The 23316-nt window shown below is 46.5% G+C and overlaps 1 protein-coding gene across 1 annotated transcript in view; it reads left to right on the top strand.

The window, feature by feature from the left end:
• Positions 1 to 11774, top strand: part of LOC120388114 (galectin-4-like) — a 31657-nt gene extending 19883 nt beyond the window's left edge. The window contains exons 7-10 of the mRNA XM_039509713.1: positions 1412 to 1441; positions 2016 to 2104; positions 2657 to 2822; positions 11198 to 11774. Of these exons, the coding sequence (XP_039365647.1) occupies positions 1412 to 1441; positions 2016 to 2104; positions 2657 to 2822; positions 11198 to 11341 (429 nt within the window). The 3' untranslated portion in view covers positions 11342 to 11774. The remainder of the gene's footprint in view (positions 1 to 1411; positions 1442 to 2015; positions 2105 to 2656; positions 2823 to 11197) is intronic.
• The last annotated feature ends 11542 nt before the right edge of the window (positions 11775 to 23316 follow it).

The raw sequence follows: 23316 nt of genomic DNA, 5'->3' as shown, positions 1-23316 counted from the left end.
CAGCTACCTCGCTATTTTTAGCATGCTAACGTGAGCACAGTTAGCCTGTGTGCATCTATCCAAGCTGGAAATTACACCTCCATCTGCAGTGTAGCCAGTCTGCCCACTCTGCCAGTGTGTGAAAGGGAGAATTCCATGGAGGGGAGAAGAATGGGATTTTTAAGAGGTTGCACATTGAAGCTAACTGGGGCAGGGGAAATAATGTTCTGGTTAGTAAGTGGCTGGAAGGCTGCACTGTCCGTCATTCCTCTGGCAGAAGACAGATTGCCACTAGTGGCACTGGGGTTCTACCACAGCCGAGGGGTGTCCTGAGCCTCTTTTACAAGTAACAAAAGCAAGATACCATTGAATCCGTTCCATCTCCCCTTGACTTTCAGGTCTTCTCTTTCCCTTTTATTGTCCGTGCCAAACCCACGGTCCGGCATCTCGCTCCATTCCAAACCTCTTGAAAGAAGAGCATCTCCTCCCAAAGCTCCCAGCAGGGCAATGAGTTTGATGGGTCTCAGTTCAGTTCCTGGTGGCAGGTGCCCTGTCACCACTGTCCCTCGACAGAGGGTCAAAGACTCAGATGGGCCACAGATGCTGAACGCCTCTCTTATCCGCAGAGATGGCCCTGCTCTGGCAGAGGTGGGGCACACACTGGCAGGGGGAAGTGTGTGTTGGCTGCCCGGGATGCCCCTGTCCTGGAGGCACCATGATTCCCAGCAGATCTGGGGGCAGTTGCAGTCCCTGGGGAGCAGGAGACGCTGGGCTCTCCAAGGGTTTCTTTTTTATCCATCTTCTCCATTGCATTTGATCTCTCACAAATGTGCCTATAAATGGCTATTTGTTTCCTTGCTTTCGGGCTCCTTCAAGGCATTATTGGTGGCAGGTTTTATGGGTTGTTCTTAGTCAAAGACTAAAGAGGCTGGGGGAGCTCCTGTCAGAGGTGAGTTCAGGGCCCGCCCCGGGGGAAGCTGTGCTCAGGAGATGACCTAGCGTGCAGGCTGGATGCAGAGCGCACAGGAGAGAAGTGTGCCCGACTGTAAAGTTCACAAGCTGAATGCTACTGAGAGCACATTCTGGGAGCCAGCTGTGGCCAGCTCCATGGAGAGGGCAGCTGGCATTCTCAGCTGCCTGAAGTGGTCCTCGTGGGTCACTGGTCTGCCTCCCCCAACTCCCATGCCCACTGGCAGCAGGAATGGCCGGGCTGCTCAGGACAAGAGTGCTGGTTTGTTATTGTAGGGGTGCTCATGAGTCCTGAGCAGCAGCCACTGACTCCCTTCTGGGGAGAAAAGGGCTCTGAGGGCTTTATATTAAGGGGAAGCCCGCACGGCATTCCCTGCACCCTGCAGAGAGGTAGGAGGAAACACAGACCAGGTAGGTTTGTCTGAGGGACTGTTCTGACTGCCTTCGTGTCTTCTCTCCTCAGCACAACACTCCTATGACCATGATCAACCCTGTGAGTACCCAGCCAAACAGCCAGACGGAACTAGTGAGAGCCGGGGCAGGGGCAGGATTTTCTGGCTTATCTGAGCAAAAGCCGCCCCACCCGAATCGCTCCTGCCTTAGTCCAGAGCCTCAGTCCCCATCTCAGTTGCCACTGTGCTGCCCAGTGAGTGCTGCTGGCCTGGCCTGGCCTGCACAGAAGTGGCACCAGGGGAACTGGCCTAGGCAAGCACATATGGACTGAGGCATCTGTTCCATACGTAAGGCAGGAGCAGGAGCTCAGCCGCAGGGTGGGGGCAGCTCCTTGCTCAGCCCTCTGCCCCAGGGCAGCGGTGTGGGGGCTGCACCTAGCTGAGCCACTGGTCGGGACACCACCAATCCTTGACCAACAGAGCCAGTGACAACCCCCACTCCAGCGGCGCTGGCCTTCCAAGGCCTGGCAGGAATGGAGGTGCCCCCTCCCCCAGAGTCACGCCATCCCTTACCCCAGGCCTGTCAGCCTTTAACCCCAATCTGGGGTTATGACAGCCTCCCCTGGTGCCGTGGGGAAGGACTGTGGCCTGTAAGATTTTGGACTCTCTTTTCAGGTTGTCCCATTCCAAGTGGCCATCCCAGGGACTATCTCCCGGGCCCGCAAGATCACCATTGTGGGGAACGTGCCTTTCCATGCAAACAGGTGGGTTTCTGATGCAGCCTGGAGGGGAACGTGGGGGCCTTGGGCTGATGTGCATGGGCTGGTTTGCACCCACCAAACACAGCTGATAGGTTACAGCCTGGGATGGGGTGGGGTGGGCAGGAGACTCACCAAACAACAATGCTTTAGAAATGGGGGGTGGAGGGGGAACGGGGGGTTGCTGCACTCAGCCCGTGACAAACAAAACCCTTTGTCTTCATTTGTGATGCAAACGCTAAGCACCAGGCCCAGCTGGATGCAATCACCCTTCCTAAGATTCCTTCTCCACAAGCAGAGTGGTCTGGTCACAAGATGCTGAAGGCAGATGAGAAAGTCCGGGCTGGGATAGGAATTGCCAGGAGCTGGGCATAGGAACCCCTGGTCAAAGTTGTGTGGGCTCCAGTGCCCGGAGGGGTGGGGGCGGGGGTGTTGACGGTGGCCCTGGCTACAGGACACGGGTCTGTCCCACTCTCCAGTGTGCACCATCCTGGGTACATTTCTCCCTGCGCCCTTGTCAGGAAAACCTCTGAACAAGCCCTTTCTCCCACCTCATAGCTTTCACGTCAATCTGAAAAACAGCATGACTGGCAACATCGCCCTGCACATCAACCCGCGGCTGAGGGAGAGGGCGCTGGTTCGGAACACCCAAACGCACGGCACGTGGGGCTCAGAGGAGAGGCAACTCTCCACCCTGCCTTTCGCGCCAGGCCAGGCTTTCCAGGTGAGTCTCAAAGGCTGTCTGAGGCACGCATTGGAACATGTTCTCAGCTTCATGCTGCAGCTGGGGTGCTGTGCAGTAGGGAATCAGGCCCAGTGGGAATCCACAGAGCCGCAGGCCCCTGTGGAACGAAATCCTTCAGAGATATTTCATGCTGAGACTGCATCGTGACCAACAAAATATTTTCCCACCTTCCTCTCCCCTTTGGGGGCCTTGCCACCGGCGGAGTGAGAGAATTTAAGGTTCACCCATATTGGAGTTGTCCAGACACAGAAACAGTCAAGGTCAGTTGTTTGTTTTTTAATGGGCAAGTGCCTACTCATTAGAGATTGGCTCAGCCTAGAGCTTGAGGTGTTCTATCCCTGTCAAAACTATTGTTAGAATTAACTAGTAGAATGCCAGATTTTTATATTTTTTGTGTGGGGAATCTTGTTAATTTCGTGGCCTCAATAAAAGCCTGTGGCAGTAAGCCCTACAGTCTAATCGTGCCTAATGTGAAAAAGTATTTCCTTAAATTTCATGGAACACCTCCCTGTTCTTGTGTGAAGAGACAGGGATAAGCTCTTGTGCTCTGGCTCTGGATCATTCATTCTTATAGCACCACTTGTTATTAAGGTTGTGTGACACTTTCCATTATAAGACCCTGTTTTCAGTTGCTTATAACTTAGCCTGGAATTCAGGGTGAAGTTTCCCAGGCCAGGTATCAGCTTCAGACTGAATAGTTTGGTAAGTTTCAGTAGAAACAGTTCAGCCATTTCCAAGAATGAAGCTAGGAAGAAAGAGGTTGTTTTGCTCATGCTCAAGAATTCTTGCAACCACTTTGCTGGCAAGACCCACAAAAGGGACTTAGGCGCTGCACTGCTGAGCCCAGCTTTTAGGTTCCTGGCTGTCCAGCAGAATCCACAGCCTCAAGCTGGGCATTCAGGCTCCCTATACAGCGCAAGGGGAAAGTTAGGTGCCTATGGCTGGGATCCACAAAAGCCAGCAGGCTGAGTGGGAGCTGCCTATCCCAGCCACGTAGGTGTCTCCCTCTGACTCGGATTTAGGTGTCTGTCTGTGCTCGGGATTCTCTGCTGTGACTCTCTCCTGGAGTTAGGCACCTACGCTGGATCAGCTCCTGCTTGGGCGGGGGGGGGGAAATTAGGGGGAGAAGGGGCGTTGACACCACCACCTTCTGTATTCCCTGGCCAGTAGGGCCCTCACCCAGGATGTGAGAGATACAGAGTCTGTCTGATCTGAACCCAAATCTCCTACTTCCTAGCCACTGGACGACAGAGGGTAGGTCACACTCGTGCTGAAGCTATTCCACCTTGTATAAAATACTTAACTAATCATTGGAGCTTAAACCCCTGGCCTATATAGGGTGACCGGACAGCAAGTGTGAAAAATCGGGACGGGGGTGGGGGGTAATAGGCGCCTATAGGAAAAAAAGCCCCCAAATATCAGGACTATCTCTATAAAATAGGGACATCTGATCACCCTAGGCCTATGTGGGAAGAGCAATGCCACCTCTTTGCATGGGACCCAATCCAGTACATATGATCTAAGGCAGCTTCTTAGCTTGGCCTCAGATATGGCACCGCAGGTGAGATAGGTGGGTACTGTCTAGTTTGTGAATCCCACTGGGTTTAGGCATTGGCCGGGTGCCAGGTGTCAGGCCTTGGACGGCTGTGTGCACACCCACCCACAGGGATTTAGGTGCCTAGGAAACTACCAGGAGAAACAGAGGCACCCAGAGGATTCAGGGGCCTACAGGCTTTGGCAGCAGCTGAGCAGGGGTTTTGAGGCTCTAAAGTTTGGACTTAGGTGCCTAAACTGGCAGTTAGGTGCCTAAATCCCTTTGTGGCTGTAGCCCCTGTGCTTTAGAAATTTGGCAGGGGAGGGGGAAATGTTTCTCTCCCTTGTGTCAGAGACATGCCTTTTGCTGTCCCTGCGAAACTCCACCCACATACGGCCAAGTTACACACCAATGCAAACTGCACTTTGCACTTGCTCCGTAGAGGTTTGTTAGAGGCTGCAAGTGTTATTCTCTGAAGAGTCTGTCTGCACAGAGCATGCTCCAGCCCAGGACTGTAGGGCCATGGGCTTTTCCCGCAATTGCTCCTCCTGGGGGTTGCTGTCCTGTCAGGTTCCAGAGTGGAGAGCAGGGAGACTGTCTCACCTGTGTTCTCAGTGCTCCCTCTGCTGGGCCCCGGCAGTGAAGTGGAGGAGGAAGCAGCCTGCCTAATGCAGAGGGATAAAGAGTAGACGCAGGGGTGATTCATAGTATAGTGATTCTTCCGCTCTACTCCGTGCGGATTAGGCCTCAGCTGGAGTATTGTGTCCAGTTCTGGGTGCCACATTTCAGGAAAGATGTGGACAAATTGGAGAAAGTCCAGAGAAAAGCAACAAAAATGATTAAAGGTCTAGAAAACATGACCTAGGAGGGAACAATGAAAAAATTGGGTTTGTTTGGAGAAGAGACGACTGAGAGGGGACATGATAACAGTTTTCAAGTATATAAAAGGGTGTTACAAGGAGGAGGAAGAAAAATTGTTCTTCTTAACCTCTGAGGCTGGGACAAGAAGTAATGGGCTTAAATTGCAGCACGGAAGGTTTAGGTTGGACATTAGGAAAAACTTCTTGTCAGGGTGGTTAAGCACTGGAATAAATTACCTAGGGAGGTTGTGGAATCTCCCACATTGAAGATTTTTAAGAGCAGGTTGGACAAACACCTGTCAGAGATAGTCTAGATAATACTTAGTCCTGCCATGCGTGCAGGGGACAGGACTCGATGACCTCTCAAGGTCCCTGTCAAGGAAGGGGAAGAGTATCTTCAGATACAGACTGGCTAACCTAGTGAGGCCGGCTTTAAGTCCAAAACACAGAGACTTGGGTGAAGGGTCAGAATATTGGCGGGGGGGGGGAACTACAAGACACAGACAATCACAGCAGGGACAATGGAGAGAAGAGGGAATATAGAGGAGAAATCAAATGAACATCTTAGATGTCTGTATACTAATGCAAGAAGTATGGGGAATAAACAGGAAGAACTAGAAATACTAGTGAATAATCACAATTGCAACATAATTGGCATCACAGACTTGGTGGGATAATTCACATGACTGGAACATTGGTATAGAAGAGTACAGCTTGTTCAGCAATGACAGGCAGGGAAAAAGGGGAGGAGGCATTGCCTTGTATATCAAAGATTTATACACTCTAACTGAGGTGGAGATAGAAGCGGGAGACAGACCTGTTGAAAGTCGCTCGGTAAGGATAAAAAGGCGTAAAAAACAAGGGTGAAGTCATGGTACAGGCCTACTATAGACCACCTACCCAGGGAGATGAGGTGAATGAGGCTTTTTTTAAACAGCTAACAAAATCATGCAAAGCACAGGACTTGGTGGTGATGGGAGACCGCAACTAACCAGACATTTGTTGGGGAAATAATACAGCAGGGCACAGAGAATCCAACAAGTTCTTGAAATGCACTTTTTATTACAGAAGATGGAGAAAGTGACTACATAAGAACATAAGAACATAAGAAAGGCCGTACCAGGTCAGACCAAAGGTCCATCTAGCCCAGTATCTGTCTACCGACAGTGGCCAATGCCAGGTGCCCCTGAGGGAGTGAATCTAACAGGCAATGATCAAGTGATCTCTCTCCTGCCATCCATCTCCATCCTCTGACGAACAGAGGCTAGGGACACCATTCTTACCCATCCTGGCTAATAGCCATTTATGGACTTAGCCACCATGAATTTATCCAGTCCCCTTTTAAACATTGTTATAGTCCTACTATAGTCCGACTAGGGGAGAGGCTGTTCTAGATTTGATCCTGACAAATAGGGAAGAACTGGTTGAGAGTTTGAAGGTGGAAGGCAGATGAAATGATAAAGAGTTCATGATTCTAAGGAATGGTAGTAGGGAAAAAAGCAGAATAAAGACAACGGACTTCAAAAAGAGAACTGGATAAATTCATGGTGGTTAAGTCCATAAATGGCTATTAGCCAGGATGGGTAAAGAATGGTGTCCCTAGCCTCTGTTCGTCAGAGGATGGAGATGGATAGCAGGAGAGAGATCACTTGATCATTGCCTGTTAGGTTCACTCCCTCTGGGGCACCTGGCATTGGCCACTGTCGGTAGACAGATACTGGGCTAGATGGACCTTTGGTCTGACCCAGTACGGCCGTTCTTATGTTCTTATGACTTTAGCAAACTCAGGGAGCAATTCTAAGGGGAAAAAGAGTTGGCACTTTTCTAAAGAGACATTATCAAGGGCACAAGAGCAAACTATCCTAATGCATAAGAAAGATAGGAAGTATGTTAAGAGACCACCCTGGCTTAACCAGGAGATCTTCAATGACCTAAAACTCAAAAAAGAGTCCTACAAAAAGTGTAAACTAGGTCAAATCACAAAGGATGGATATAAACAAACGCACACAAGTGTATAGGGGCAGAATTGGAAAGGCCAAGGCACAAAATTAGATTAAACTAGCTAGGGACATAAAGAGTAATAAGAAAACATTTTACAAATACACAAGAAGCAAGAGAAAGACCAAGGACAGGGTAGGCCGATTGCTCAATGAGGATAGAAAGATAACAACAGAAAACACAGCAATGGCCGAAGTATTACATGCCTTTTTTGTTTCAGTATTCAACAAAAAAGTTAGCAGTGATTGGACAACTAATCTAGTGAACATCAGAGTAAATGGGGTAGGATCTGAGGCTAAAATAAGGAAAGAACAAGTTAAGAATTACTTAGACAAGTTAGATGTCTTCAAGTCAGCAGGGCCTGACAAAATACTTCATAGAATACTTAAGGAACTGGCTGAAGAGATCTGAGCCATTAGCCATTATCTTTGAAAACTCATGGAGGATGGGAGAGATCCCAGAGAACTGGAAAAGGGCGAATATAGTACTTAGCTCTAAAAAGGAGACTAAGGAAAACCCAGGGAATTATAGACCAGTCAGGTTAAGTTCCATACCCAGAAAAATAATGGAGCAAATAATCAAACGATCAATTTGTAAGAACCTAGAAGATAATAAGGTGATAAATAACAGTCAACATGCATTCGTCAAGAACAAATCATGTCAAACCAACCTAACATCCTTCTTTGACCGGGTAACAAGCCTTGAGAATGGGGGCAAGCAGTAGATGGGGGAAGGGATAGCTCAGTGGTTTGAGCATTGGCCTGCTAAACCCAGGGTTGTGAGCTCAATCCTTGAGGGGGCGATTTGGGGATTGGTCCTGCTTTGAGCAGGGGGTTGGACTAGATGATCTCCTGAGGTTCTTTCCAACTCTAATATTCTATGTGCTATATCTTGATTTTAGTAAGGCTTTTGATATTGTCTCACATGGCCTCATCAACAATCGAGAAATATAGGCTAGATGAACATATTATAAGGTGGCTGCACAACTGGTTTGAAAAGTGTACTCGGGGAGTACTGATCAGTTGTCCACAATCAAGCTGGAAGGGCATATAAAGTGGGGTCCCACAGGATCTGACCTAGGTCTGATTCTATTCAATATCTTCATAAATGATTTGGATAATGGCATAGAGAGTACACTTATAAAGTTTGCAGATGATACCAACCTGGGAGGGTTTGCAAGTGCTTTGGAGGAGAGGATTAGAATTCAAAATACTCTTGACAATCTGGATGAATGGTCTGAAATAAATAGGATGAAATTCAATAAGGACAAATGCAAAGTACTGCACTTAGGAAGAAATAAACAATTGCACAAATACAGAATGGGTATGTTTTAGGGTACGTTTATACTACCCGCTGAATTGGCGGGTAGTGTTCGATGTATTGGGGATCGATTTATCGTGTCTCATCTGAACGCGATAAATCGATCGGCTAATCGATGCCCGTACTCCACCTCGGCAGGAGGAGTAAGCGGTGTTGATGGGGGAGCCGCGCGAGTCAACTCGCCGCTGTGAGGATGGCCAGGTAAGTCGAACTAAGATACTTCGACTTCAGCTAGGCAAATAGCGTAGCTGAAGTTGCATATCTTAGTTCAAACTCCCCCGCTAATGTAGCCCAGGCCTAAGAAGGAGTACTGCAGAAAAGGATCCAGGGGTTATTGTGAATCACAAACTACATATGAGTCAACAATGTAACACTGTTGCTAAATAAATAAATAAATAAAATAAGCAAATATCATTCCGGGATGTATTAGCAGGAGTGTTGTAAGGAAGACATGAGAAGTAATTATTCCACTCAGCACTGATAAAACTTCAGTTGGAATATTGTGTCCAGTTCTGGGCACTACACTTCAGGAAAGACGTGGACAATTGGACAAAATCCAGAGAAGAGCAACAAAAATGATTAAAGGTCTAGAAAACAAGACCTATGAAGAAACATTGAAAAAAGTGAGTTTGTTTAGTCTGGAGAAGGCTGAGCGGGGACATGGTAATAGTCTTCAAGTACATAAAAAGTTGTTATAAAGAGAATGGTGATAAATTGTTCTCCTTAACCTCTGATGACAGGATAAGAAGCAATGGGCTTAAATTGCAGAAAGGAAGATTTAGGTTGGATATTAGGAAAAACTTCCTAACTGTCAGGGTAGTTAAGCACTGGAATTAACTGCCTAGGGAGGTTGTGGAATCTCTGTCAACTAAAACTTTTTAAGAACAGGTGAGACTAACACCTATCCAGGTCTAGTTCAGTGGTTCTCAACCTATTTACCATTGTGGGCCACATATGCTGCTCTTATGCGTTATGTGGGCTGTATCCACACAATATATATACTACATGTATGGCCCTGAGGATGTCACATGGGCCACAGTTGTATGCTGATTGGGCCGCAAGTGACCTGCGGGCCATGGGTTGAGAACCATTAGTCTAGATAATACTCTGTCCTGTGTCAGTGCAGGGGACTGGACTAGATGAACTATTGAAGTCCCTTCCAGTCCTACATCACTATGATTTTATGTAATTAAAGACTGTACCAGGATGCTCACACACACAAGACAGATGAATTAAGGTTGCTGGGCAATATTAATCCCTAACATCATCTAATTTTTGAGTGCTTGAATTTGCAACTTTAATGTTCTTTTAATGTAGGTTTTAAAAATGTGATTTTATATACTCTGATCTGCTCTTCCCATTCGTCTCCTTTCCCAAGCAGGTAAGCTTTCCTCCCTGAAACAAATCTTTTAAAGATACTTCTGAGGAAGTGGCGGTTGAGTTGCATACTGCGTTCCCTACCAAAAGAGATTGAAATAAACATTCTGTGATCATATAGCAAAGAGTGATCTTGGAGATAAGCCAGCTACAGTTTCATTTCAGGAGCTCTGTTAGAAACTGTTACATTTGTGGTTTTCAGACATGCATTCACCTGGCATCAAACACGCAGGTCAGAAGGTTTTCTTGGCTTCATAAGAACATAAGAACGGCCGTACTAGGTCAGACCAAAGGTCCATCTAGCCTATAATAACATAAGAATGGCCGTACTGGGTCAAACCAAAGGTCCATCTAGCCCAGTATCCTGTCTACTGACAGTGGCCAGTGCCAGGTGCCCCAGAGGGAGTGAACCTAACAGGCAACGATCAAGTGATCTCTCCTCCATCTCCACCCCCGACAAACAAACAGAGTCTAGGGACCCCATTCCTTACCCATCGTGGCTAATAGCCATTAATGGACTTAACCTCCATGAATTTATCCAGTTCTCTTTTAAACGCTGTTATAGTCCTAGCCTTCACAACCTCCTCAGGTAAGGAGTTCCACAAGTTGACTGTGTGCTGCATGAAGAAGAACCTCCTTGTATTTGTTCTAAACCTGCTGCCTATTAATTTCATTTGGTGGCCCCTAGTTCTTGTATTATGGGAATAAGGAAATAACTTTTCCTTATCCACTTTCTCCACATCACTCGTGATTTTATATACCTCTATCATGTCCCCCCTTAGTCTCCTCTTTTCCAAGCTGAAAAGTCCTAGCCTCTTTAATCTCTCCTCATATGGGACCCTCTCCAAACCCCTAATCATTTTAGTTGCCCTTCTCTGAACCTTTTCTAGTGCCAGTATATCTTTTTTGAGATGAGGCGACCACATCTGTACACAGTATTCAAGATGTGGGTGTACCATCGATTTATATAAGGGCAATAATATATTCTCCATCTTATTCTCTATCCCCTTTTTAATGATTCCTAACATCCCGTTTGCTTTTTTAACCGCCTCTGCACACTGCATGGATATCTTCAGAGAACTATCCACAACGACTCCAAGATCTTTTTCCTGATTTGTTGTAGCTAAATTAGTCTTTTATCTTCTTGGCTAATGTGCTGCAAGATGAATGGATGGCTCCCCTGGGCCTTGTTATCAGTGTAACAGATGTTCTTGTATCCTTGGGTGTCAGGGCACACAAATGTAAATCTTCTCTCTCTCCTCCAGATGGAGATAGTGAACACGAGGAGCTGCTACCAGGTCTCGGTGAACAGGCTGCGTGTATTTGACTATGTCCACCGCATCCCTGCCAACCAGGTGGACCAGCTACAGATAGCGGGGGATGTGACACTCTCCTGTGTGCAGTACTGATGGCCCCTCCTGGGCCACTAAGTTCTCACTATTTGACTCAACCCACTGGGCTCAGTCTCATCCTCCACTCCAGAGCCCTCTCATCATCTTCATTCAACAGCTCCACTGCCAAGCCCGGAGATCTCAGCCACCAAATCTCACATCATATAAAAACGCTGAAGTCTCACTATGGGGGTTGAGGGAGGGAAGGGCTTCTCTCATTGTCTCTTCTTTGTCTATATGCATTTCTGATACTGTAGATTAAAGCCGTGGTTCTCAACCTTTCCAGACTACTGTACCCCTTTCAGGAGTTTGATTTGTCTTGTGTATCACAAGTTTCACCTCGCTTAAAAACTACTTGCTTACAAATCAGGGAGAAAAATACAAGTGTCATAGCACGCTATTGCTGATAAAGTGCTTACTTCCTCGTGTTAACCATAGAATTGTAAAATAAATCAACTGGAATATAAATATTGTACTTACATTTCAGTGTGATACTTGAGCCGGTTTTTCACTCGTGAGCCTTGTCTGAAGGCTGAGCCCCAGGCGGCATGGCTAAAGCATGTAACTTTATGGGTGCCCCTATGGCATGGGGCTCCAGGCAGTTGCCCTGCTTGCCACCCCCAATGCCAGCCCTGAACTTGCAAACTCCCCAAACCATCCAGTAACCTCCCCTGGGTGTCGTGACCTCCAGGTTGAGAAACACTGATCTAGATCATCTGAGTACCCCCTGGAAGACCTCTGCGTACCCCCAGGGGTATGTGCACCCCTGGCTGAGAACCACTGGATTAGAGTTTCAGGGCCTGATTCAACCCTATCTGATGAGGAGTTTGGAGAGGGTGGGGGGTTGTTTGAAAGCCTGACAAAAACACCATATCACTCATGGGTGAACACTGTTTACCAAGCGATCACTCTATAGCTGACCTCTCAGTCCTCAGCCTCAAAGGAAACCTGCACAACACTTTCAAAAGACGAGCCTGGGACCTTAAATTCATAACTTTGCTAGACACTAAAAATCATGGACTGAATAGAGACACTGGATTTCTGGCTTATTACAACAATCTGTAATCCCCAACCCTCCTCCCCACCAAGCCACCCCCCCCCCCTCCCCCAATGACTGGAGAAGTGCTAACAGGCTACTTCACCTTTGAAATATGTGTTATTTACTTATGCTGAACAATCTGTTCCATCTTGTATTTAGCTGTGACTATGACGAAGTGGGGGATTTTCTTTGAGTTTTGCATGAATACTATGGGAATCTCAGTTTCCCTGTGTGCTGCGTGCGTAATGAGGCGGTGGGAGAGTTTGTTGTTGAGGGGACTAGGTGTGACCTCGCCTGGCAGTCAGGACCCCAGAAAACTGCCTGGAGATAGGGAACCCTAGTGACCTGGTGATCCTCCCCAGCTTGGCAGTAAGCTGGTTCTGGCCACGGGGAGGACAAAGGGCTGTGGAGAGAGGACCCTGCTGACCTGACTCGCCTTCCAGCCAGGGGGAAACAAAGGATGGAGGAGAGGAGGCCCAGGAGGCCTGTTTACCTGGGACCAAGACAAAGGACGGTGGAGGAGCTGTTGGGGGAGATGATATAGGATGGTCAGCTGGAAGGAGGGGGCAGCTGGACTGTGGAGAGAGAGCAGCCAGAGCCCCCCTAGATGCAGGAGAGACCTAGATGTACTGTGCTGAGGGTTGCTAGGCCTGAGGGCCCAGAGAGTTTCCTGTGCTGGGTTCAGATGCTCAATAAACTCTTCTGCTTTATGCTGGCTGAGAGTCACTACAGGCTAGAGATGGGGGTTGAATTATTCCTTCTGGGCATGAAGACCCTGGGGTCCAGAGCGAGGACTCCCTGAGGGGCCCAGGCGTGCTGAAGGCTCAGAGAGGTTCCAGAAGATGGAGGGGCCTGCGGCTTAACCCCCGAGACAGAGTGGACCCCCAAGAAGGTCTGTCGATCTGAAGGGGACTCCTCCCAGGGACCGTACGGAGCCAAGAGAGAGCACGAGTCCTGTGAGTCCGTGACAATGACACTCTGAGTACTTCTCCCAAACCTGAAGAAGAGCTCTGTGTACAGTTGAAAACTTGTCTCTCACCAGCAGAAATTGGTCCAATGAAAGATATTACCTCACCCATCTTGTCTCTCTAATAAAATTAACACGGCACACATTCCATGGATTAAAAACTGGCTAACTGATAAGTCTCATCATAGGGGAATCATGGAGTGGGTGTGCTTCTAATGGGGTCCTGCAGGGATTGGTTCTGGGCCCTATGCTATTTATGTTTTTATCAGTGACCTGGAAGAAAACATAAAATCGTCACTGGTGAAGCTTGTAGATGACACAAAGACTGGGAGAGTGGTAACTCGTGAAGAGAACAGGTCACTGATACCAAGTCTTTAAATCAGCTATGCACTGAGAAATGGAATGTCATATGGAATATCATCTCTTGCAGCTGTACCTCCAGCCACTCAGGCACTAAACCAGCGGTTCTCAACCTATTTACCATTGTGGGACGCAGGTTGAGAACCACTGCGCCAGACACACGTTGGCCTGCCCAGCCCTGCGCTGCCAGCCTGCCCCTTCCCCTCGGGGGCAGGTCCGTGCCAGGTGCCACACCAACCCCCTGCCCAGCGCTCCCTGACTCCCTATGCCCAGTGCTCCCCTGCCCAGAGACACCCCCAGTCCCCTATGCCCAATGCCCCCGCTAAGACTCCCCCCAGTCCCCTATGCCCAGTGCCCCTGCTAAGACTCCCCACAAGCTAAAGCCCAGCGCCCCCCTGCCCACAGACCCCCCACTGCCCATCGCCCCATACAGCCCTGCCCCCACACCTGCCCAGCACCTCCCACAAACCCTGCACTGCCCAGAGCCCCCACAAAAACTCCCTCAGAGACCTGCTCTCCCGCACCCTTCCCCCGAGCTGCACTCACCGGCCCCACTGGGAGGTGCCTGTGTGTCAGGGTTCCCTCCCCACTCTGAACTCTGGGGTACAGAGGTGGGGACCCACATGAAAGACCCCCTAATCTTATATTCCACCAGTTTAGATTAAAAACTTCCCCAAGGCACAAATCCTTTATTTGTCCTTGGACAGTATTGCTGCCACCACCAAGTGATTTAGACAAAAATTCAGGAAAAAGGGCCACTTGGAGTCCCTGTTTCCCCAAAATATTCCCCCAAGCTCCTTCACCCCCTTTCCTGGGGAGGCTTGAGACTAATATACTAACCAGTTGGTTACAATGTGAGCACCTGGGTTTTTAGGACACTGAAAATCAATCAGGTTCTTAAAAGAATAATTTCATTTAAAAAAAAAAAAAAGGAAAAGAATCACACCTGCAAAATCAGGATGGAAGGTAACTTTACAGGGTAAATAAAAAGAGTTAAAACACAGAGGATTCCCCACTGACTCTGCTTCCCAGTTACAAAAGAGGAATTAAATTACCTCTTAGCATAGGGAAAATTCACAAGCTAAAACAAAAGATAACCTAACGCATTTCCTTGCCTTACTTATAATTTTTGTAATCTTAGATGGCTCATTTCAGGCATGTTTCCAGGAGATGTTTTTTTCCTGCCTGGACCCTCCCTCCATCCAGAGAGGGAACAATCAAAGAGCACAAACAAAACCTCCCCCCACCCAGATTTGAAAGTATCTTCTTTCCCCATTGGTCCTTCTGGTCAGGTGCCAACTAGGTTACTTGAACTGATTAACCCCTTACAGGTAAGGCAATTCAGTACAGCTGACGTGTATATTTCGGACACTGTGTCCATTGACCCATAATGCGAGGTAACCAGAAAGATTTCATGGTTAATTTTGGTAATGGGCTGACTTTTTACAGCTCTGCCGTCACAGATTGTTAATGGGCAATTCTGACAATAATTTTTTTTTGGTAACAATTTAGGCTTAGCCCTACTGGAGACATACTGTATCCATTCATGTTTATATATATCAAACAGAGATCTTTTTTGTTGTTTTAAAAGGTGCTTCAGCACTTTAACATTGCCTGATATTACCCAGAACAATTTATGTTCAAGTGATGCTAAACTAAGAATTTGCATTTCAGTGCATTCCATGGCTAAGGCAGTTTTATTTTTTTAATTTCAGCTGTTTTTGTGATGTTCATAAGGTGAACCTTCAGTCCCACTTCTCCATTCCAGGCATAAATATTGGTATTTCCTAGTGGCCTCAGGATTTGATTTGTATTTTTATTGTACCATTTTAAGAGGATTTTTGGTTCCCTGATGGGGATTCATGATTGATTAGTTAGGGGGGATTATTCTTGGCCAGGGAGAGGTGGCAGTGGGCTTTCCCAAGATACTCTTAAATATCTGGGACATACAGGCCCCCAAGAACAGGGACTGCCAAAACTTATACTGAGGTTTCATGGATTTGGAAGTAGTAGTGGTCGACCAGCGTCTTATGTTTTGAATTCCAGGGGTCCTTTTTTGTAAAAAGTTAAAGACATTATTAATCATGCAGAAGGTTTAATTTGTGAAACGTACCCATTTTAAGTCTTTATTCTTTTTAATACAGTATACCAATGGGCTGAGGCAGTCCACTATGGAATAGGGTTCTGTCCATTTTGATTTCAGGGAGTGGTGCCTTCTTTTTAATGTAAGGTACATAACTTGATCCCCAGTTTTCCATAGGGCCACTTTGATATGCTTTTGTGCTTGAATTTTTTTTATTTATTTGTTTAATAGCTTGATTGACCCTGTATTGAAGAGTGGTCTTATCTTCTTGCAGCTGCTTAAGCCATTGCAAATGTTTATGCTGTGTTACATTAGGGGTCTTTCCCCCGATCTTGTGTTGGGTGGACAGGATCAATCATAAGATGCATGGAGTGTCCAAATATAATTTGGAATGGCTGCATTTTGGTTTTTAATTTGTTGCTGCTGCGGATAGCTCCTAAAATTAGAGGCAGCTTGTCTGGCCACTTTTTTTCGGTGTGGTTTACTACCTTTCGCAGTGTTTCCTTAATGGTGCGGTTCATGCGTTCTATCTGACCCGAGGATTGGGGTCGGTATGATATATGAAACTTTTCTTTGATTCCTAAGCCTTGCAACATCAATGTGAATTTTTTTTCCCACAAAGACCCCTCCCCCCCCCGTTATTGGAATCTATTATTTCAGGGGTACCATATTTACACACCACCTTATTAAAAACTTCTTAGCCACCACCTTGGTGCTGTTGGTTTTAGTAGGAAATGCCTTTACCCAGCCTGAAAAAGAATCAATTATTACCAACGGGTATTGAAATTCTTTTTTACTTTTAGGCAACTTGTCAATAAAATTAATCTGGCCTCTATGCCAGGGCCCGTGCCTTCGTTGGTGCATCATGGGCTGCCAGTGAGGGGGTCGTGCTTTATCCTGTGCACACTGCATGCAATTCCTTACCCATGTTTTAACATTATCCTCCATGGTTTTTTATTTTGCAACTTGTTTTACTCTATTTAAGGTTTCCTTTACTTTTTCATGCATGAACTGATGGGCTACATTAATTAGTTCTTGCCTCTCTGCCTTTCCTGGAGTTCGGTGATTTACAGCATCATCTGTTGGTTCAGGGGTCTTGGTAGGGGCACCTTTAGCTTGGCTTCTAGTTACAATTGCTATACTGTGTTGCTGGGCTATGTTATTCACCCGACTGTTCCAGACAGCTTCCTCGCTTGTTTCCTTGTTATTGGCTTTTATGTGTTTGATTTTCAATTGGTTAGGATTTTCTGTTACCTGCTGATAAATCCACTTTTATTTATTTAGATGTGCAATATCTTTATCATCCGCCGCCCTCCACTTATTTTTTTATTTTTTTTCAGTCCTGCATTCAGAACTGAATTCCCTTCGCGCAAAAGTCGCTATCAGCGTAAATATAGACTGGTCGTGGGAAACGCTCATATTGTTTCAGAACCTGATAAGTTGCATGTAATTCAGCATGTTGGGCTGACCCAGGGTCCAGCTGGCCCTGAATAACGTTTTTATTTAAATTGATAGCTGCATATTTTACACTTTTTCCATTTATTACCATTGCACTTTCATCAGTGAACCAAATATGCTTCTCTTGCCCTACCGTATTCCATTTCTCCAGTGGAGGTACTTGGACTAAAGCAATTCTTCGCCCCAGAGTGATCTCTGGACAGTCGTGTCGGTTTTCTTTTTAAATTAAAGCGCGTGTTAGCATGTCTGGTTTAGACACTGTTTCTGTGGTTACCCCTCTGTTAATTAAAATGAGAGTCCATTGTGCCATTCGGGTATTAGAGACTTTCCCTCCCATCAGCTTTCCGGACAAAATGTATTTTAGTGGAGTGTGGGTGCTTTGAATAGTGACTGCAGCTATTCCTGTGAGTGGCTTAAAAGATTGCACTGCCCAGACGGCTGCCAGGCATTCACGTTCACAGGGATTAAAATTTATCTCAGCTCCTTGTAACTTCCTGGATTTCTATGCTACTGGAATTAGTTTTCCCTTTTTATTATTTTGTACTAGGGTAGCAGCCAAGGCTGTATTGCTGGCAGCTAGGTGAATAACAAAAGGGAAGCGCAATGCCAGAGCTGTGAGAGCTTTTCGCTTTAAGAGCCTTAAAGCAGCGTCCTGCTCCTCTTCCTAATTCCACTTGGTCTTCTTTTCTAATAATCGCCACACGGGGTGTCTAATTTTAGCATACTTGTAAGTGGGGGATCTGAGAAAATTAAACCCTCCCAACAGTACTTTCAGGGAGTGAGCGTCAGTAGGAGCCGGCGTTTTTACTAGGGATCTTACTTTGCACTGATCTATTTGCTTTTCTTCTTGCTCAATAATTACACCCCAATATGTCACACAGTAAACAGCAGATGCAAGAGAAGATCAACGTAGTGGCAGCCACGTCATCACAGGTTGGCCTCAACATCCACAAGGACAAGACCAAGATCCTTAGGATCAATTCCATCAGCAACGACCCAGTCACACTGAATGGACGCCCCCTGGAAGAAGTACAGTCCTTCACCTACCTAGGTAGCATCATCGACCAGCAGGGTGGCACAGACGCAGACATCAAAGTAAGGATTGGTAAGGCAAGAGCAGCCTTCTTACAGCTCAAGAACATCTGGAGCTCCAGAGAGCTGTCTTTGGCAATAAAGATTCGACTGTTCAACTCCAACGTGAAATCAGTCCTACTGTATGGAGCTGAAACCTGGAGGACAACCAAAACAACCACCAGGAAGATCCAGACCTTCATTAATAGCTGCCTCAGAAGGATTCTCCAGATCCGCTGGCCAGACACCATCAGTAACATCCACCTCTTGGAGAGGACCCGTCAACTCCCAGCAGAGGAAGAAATTAGAAGGAGAAGGTGGGGCTGGATAGGACATACACTACGCAAGCAGCCAACCAACATCACCAGACAGGCACTGCGGTGGAACCCCCAAGGCAAGCGGAAAAGAGGCCGCCCAAGAAATACCTGGCGACGCGACCTTCAGGTTGATAGCAAAAAAATGGGCTATACCTGGAACCAGCTAGAGCGAATGGCCCAGGATAGAAGACTCTGGAGATCTGTGGTTGGCGGCCCATATCCCGGTTGGGGTGACGGGCATGAATGAATGATGATGAATGATGTCACTTGGGGCTGCACCCATTGAACCTTATCTAAGGCTACTTTGAACCCCGTTTTCTGAATTAGTGCCAAAACCTTTTTTGTTAGTGTTTGATTTTGTGCCTCGGTTTCCCCTTTTTATACAGTAGACCAAGTTGGTAATTTTTTTTATTTTGCATTTTTTTTATCCCTTTTACAATATACATTCTGGGGAAAATGCACATTCCTTTTATAATTTAACTTTTATAATATTAGCCATATGAATTTTTACATAAGGTGTAACTGGGTTTTTTTGTGCTCACAGAGTTTTTATGCACCCTTATTAGAGTGACGGTTTAATTACACAGAGCTACCTTAAGGCTCAGTGTGGGGCACTGTCTTTTCTTTTTTTTCTTTCTTTTACTACAATTCTTATTTGTTATTTTGTTACCAACAAACAAATCCAAATCCTGGTTTTGACTGCCCTGCTGCAGCCATGACTTTGGTCTTTTTAAAAGATATTGAACTTATAAAGCATTAAGGTACCTTAAGGGTTAAATGCTAAATATCAAAGCCAAACAACCCTAGTTACCTGTGTCTGGCAAAAAGTGTTTCCTGGTTTTGCAACTTTGAATGGCATTATTTAAAACCAAAACCAACTGGTCCTTAGAACCTTACATATTTACACACACACATAGATACATACAGTTGTTTTTTTTAACATTCCTTCTGCACTGCTCCATTTTTACACAATGACAGGTTTCAGAGTAGCAGCCGTGTTAGTCTGTATCCGCAAAAAGAACAGGAGTACTTGTGGCACCTTAGAGACTAACATATTTATTTGAGCATAAGCTTTCGTGGGCCTGTTCTTTTTACATAGCTATACACAGATTACATTCCCTTTATACATTTGGGAGCAGTTAAGTTCCAATAGAAACCCCTTATGTTCTTTTAGCAAATTTGACTAAATTGTTTATAGTCAAATGATTTAAATCAGATTGTCTCTTTGCCTGGCTTATTTACAGACATTCCTTTGGAAAAGGGCCCATTTTCCCTTCAGAATGGGTGCAAAGAAACCAAGAATTTTCTTTCTATAATACTTAAAAAAAAAAACATTTTTACAACATTTAATTGCTTAATTTCCTTCAGCCTCTGCAATATTAACTTCTTACTTTAAAAAAAAAAAAACTAGCTTATCTTCTAAAATGACACCTTGATCAACAAAGGGTAGGTCTATATACTACTTACTCGCCGAGCGCGTCGGCGCTGGCGTTGGAGAGTTCAACGAATCGCAAACTATCCTACGCTAGTTCGCGATAGTTCGCGCTCGCCCCGCTCCGTCGAACTCCACGCCACCGGCGCGGCGGGCGCGGAGTCGGAGCCCACAGACTTCGATCCCGCGGCGTCTGGACAGGTAAGAAATTCGAACTAAGGTAGTTCGACTTCAACTACGCTATTCGCGTAGCTGAAGTCACGTACCTTAGTTCGACCCCCAACCCTAGTGTAGACCAGGCCTCAGATTTCACCATTCTAAGTATTGTTCCAGGGATCTGAAATTCCCATGCCTGTACTTCCTTTTTTTCTTACTCCTGCCCCTATGCCCTCAGGGCTTCCAACCCGTTTTTCAATTTTTTTTTATCTGTTGCCTGCCTGTCTGGGCCCGATCCTGTTTTCCTCGCTGAACTGTCCCTTTGTATGGACACAGGCTTTGTTCCACTACCAATTTAGCAAGGAGGGTGGGCTCCTTAACTATCCCCCACCCCTTCTGGTCCCTTTCCTTAAACACATTTTTTAAAACTGTGAAATGACCACAATATCACTCACAAACCAACCAACCAAACACGACAGTGCCCAAACGCCTATATTTTTCAGAGTTCGGTTTAACAGGGCAAGATCTGTTGAAAAGGAGGACTCTCTTGAACATCTTTGGATTGCTTCCTTTCAAACATTTCCTACATAGGTGTCACTACTATTTGCCCTCACTCCTTTATTCTTCAGAGTTGAGTCTCACATAGAAAATGCCGCCTGAACATATTTCTTTATGAATCTCTTTTACCTTTATAACTTTTCCGTGCCCACGCTTGTGCTGGGACGTACAAAACACAAAAGTCTCTACCCGCTACAAAGAACTCTGCCTGACAGAGCAGGAAGGGGAAACGCTAAGCCCCCTACCTTTTGGGCTCGATCCTGCTATGACTAAGGGTATATTTACCTATGCAATTTTTCCCCAACACACGGGTAGGAGCGAGGACTCTAATCCTCCTGCTTATGGCCTGGCACCTCTATGACCAGGGGTGTATATACCTAGACAGTTTGCATATATCTTATCTGTATAGTTTTCCCCGACGGACGGGTCGGAGCGAGGACTCTAATCCTCCCCCTATTGCCCGTCTATGATCAGGGGTTTATACACCAAATATAAAAAACCCTCCCAGGGATCAAAGCGAGAAACACTTACGTTCTCCTCTTGTGCTCAGTCTTGCTATGGCTGAGGCTGTATGCACCTAGGATTTTTCGGTTTGGAGCGAGGATCTCTAAGTCCTCCTCCTACTGCCTGACCATACTACAATCAGGGGCATACCCACCTCCAATTATTTCCCCCAGCAGTCTGTTTCTCAGCCCTGCTACAACCGAAGGTGTGTATACCTTTCAATCACAAACATTCTCAATTCATAAAATACCAACAGTGAATACAATATTAACCACACCTGGTTCCCTCTTTACTGCCCAGTATCTTTGTGAGCGGGGGTGTGCACACCTGAATGTAAGGTATACCTTCTTAGCAGTATTGTCAATAATTACAGCGCATATTCTTCTAAACTCTCAATTCTATTAGACTAGATTAAGCCGTTTTTCTCACCCCGTTGGATATTGCCGTCCTTAATTTACAGGTTTGTTCCTTAAACCTGGGCCAATCTCCTCTGTCGGAGTCTTTTCCTCTCAGTGTCTTGGTTGCTTGCAGTGTAGGGGAGTGCAGGAGAAGGGCCCAGCCTGGGCCCCGTGTTCAGTTTTATACCCTCAGTCCATGTGCTTGTAGAGCACAAGTCCAGGCATGTCTGGGGGCACTGCTGAGTCTCCTGGCAAGATTGGGCAATTCCCCTGGTGTGGCCTCATGCAGGTGAGTCATTGAATTGTAGCTTCCTTGCTGGACAATGGCTGTTGATGGTTATTTGGCACCACACCCGGGCGTTTGTTACTTTCCTTGCTGTTGCCTCTGGGGAGCTAATATCTGGCTGATTCCCCAATTTACAGCCTGCTTTAGTGACAATCTTAAAACACAATCTCATAACTTCATCCGCATTAATGACCTACATATACGGATAGAAAAGTGACTTTCAGCAGATCATAACCTCTCCCCTGATACCTTATAAGGCCTGTTTTATATGTAAGATCACAATTATATGTAAATGAGGAATATGGGGTTACCGGATGCTCCCCCAAGGTACAGGATGTCACAGTCGTATCCAGTCAAATGCCTTACAGAAGTCTAAGTGTACCCCATCAACACTGCTATCTCTATCAGTCAGACGTGTAATCTCACCAAGAAACGGTATCTAAATTAGGGTTGGATCTTTACTTTGTATTTCCTGGTTTTCAGAAGTTTGAGTGTAGCTGGACTCAGTGTTCTGGAAGGGCATGAATGAGCCACAGGCAACCTTAGCTCTGTGTTAACCAAGTTTTCTGCTCGTGAACAGGAGCTGTGGAATGTTATGGGGTATAATCCCTCCCACGTGGGCTCTGGCCCCTTTTTCACACTTTGGAGCCGTGACAAGTATCTGCTGACTTCTTCGTTTCCTGCCATTATTTGGGAAGCTCTGATAGATGCCACTGGGTCACGCTAAAGATGCAAAAAAATGTCCTAGTGGCCCAGTCCTGTGAGGGACTTAAATTGCTATTAGTGATTCATTTTAGACCCATATTGCAATACATCCATGATATACAGAAAGCTCAGACACTCAGATCACCATTTTTGGATGCAAATGGCTCTTAGGAACGTGCGCCAAGCTGGGGCTTTCATCAGATCCCACGGCCTGGACTCTGATGGGTGGAGAAAGCAAGAGAAGGAGCCTGGGGGAGTGAGCATGGAGCTCAGCAACAGCAAAGGGGGCGCAGAGCAATGCCGTGCTCTGACCAGCTGTACACAGCACAATGTTTTCTTAACAAGCCCTTTGTGTGGCTGCCAATAGGCTCCTGACAGTCTCTCTCGTCCGCTCCCTCTTGTGGCTCTGTGGATTCATTGCGGTTCACACTCCGTACCTCACTGGAGGTGTGGCATCACCGAGGCTAGGGTGTGTCAGTGGAGGAATCAGGCAAGAGGCAGCACCTAGGACAAGGAATTACCTGGGGCTGTAGCCATGCTTGGCACCTGGCAGAGCTGCCCGTGTCTGCCGGTGCCCACTGTGCCCACACACAGACCTCCACCGCTCAGGGCCTGCAGATGCTGACAAGCTGTCCCAGCAGAGAGCTCCAGAGAGAACA

This window comes from Mauremys reevesii, linkage group 22, assembly GCF_016161935.1.
Source record: "Mauremys reevesii isolate NIE-2019 linkage group 22, ASM1616193v1, whole genome shotgun sequence".
NCBI classification, from domain to species: domain Eukaryota; kingdom Metazoa; phylum Chordata; order Testudines; family Geoemydidae; genus Mauremys; species Mauremys reevesii.
The sequence above is the reverse complement of the archived record's forward strand: the minus strand, read 5'-3'. Positions and strand labels throughout refer to the sequence as shown.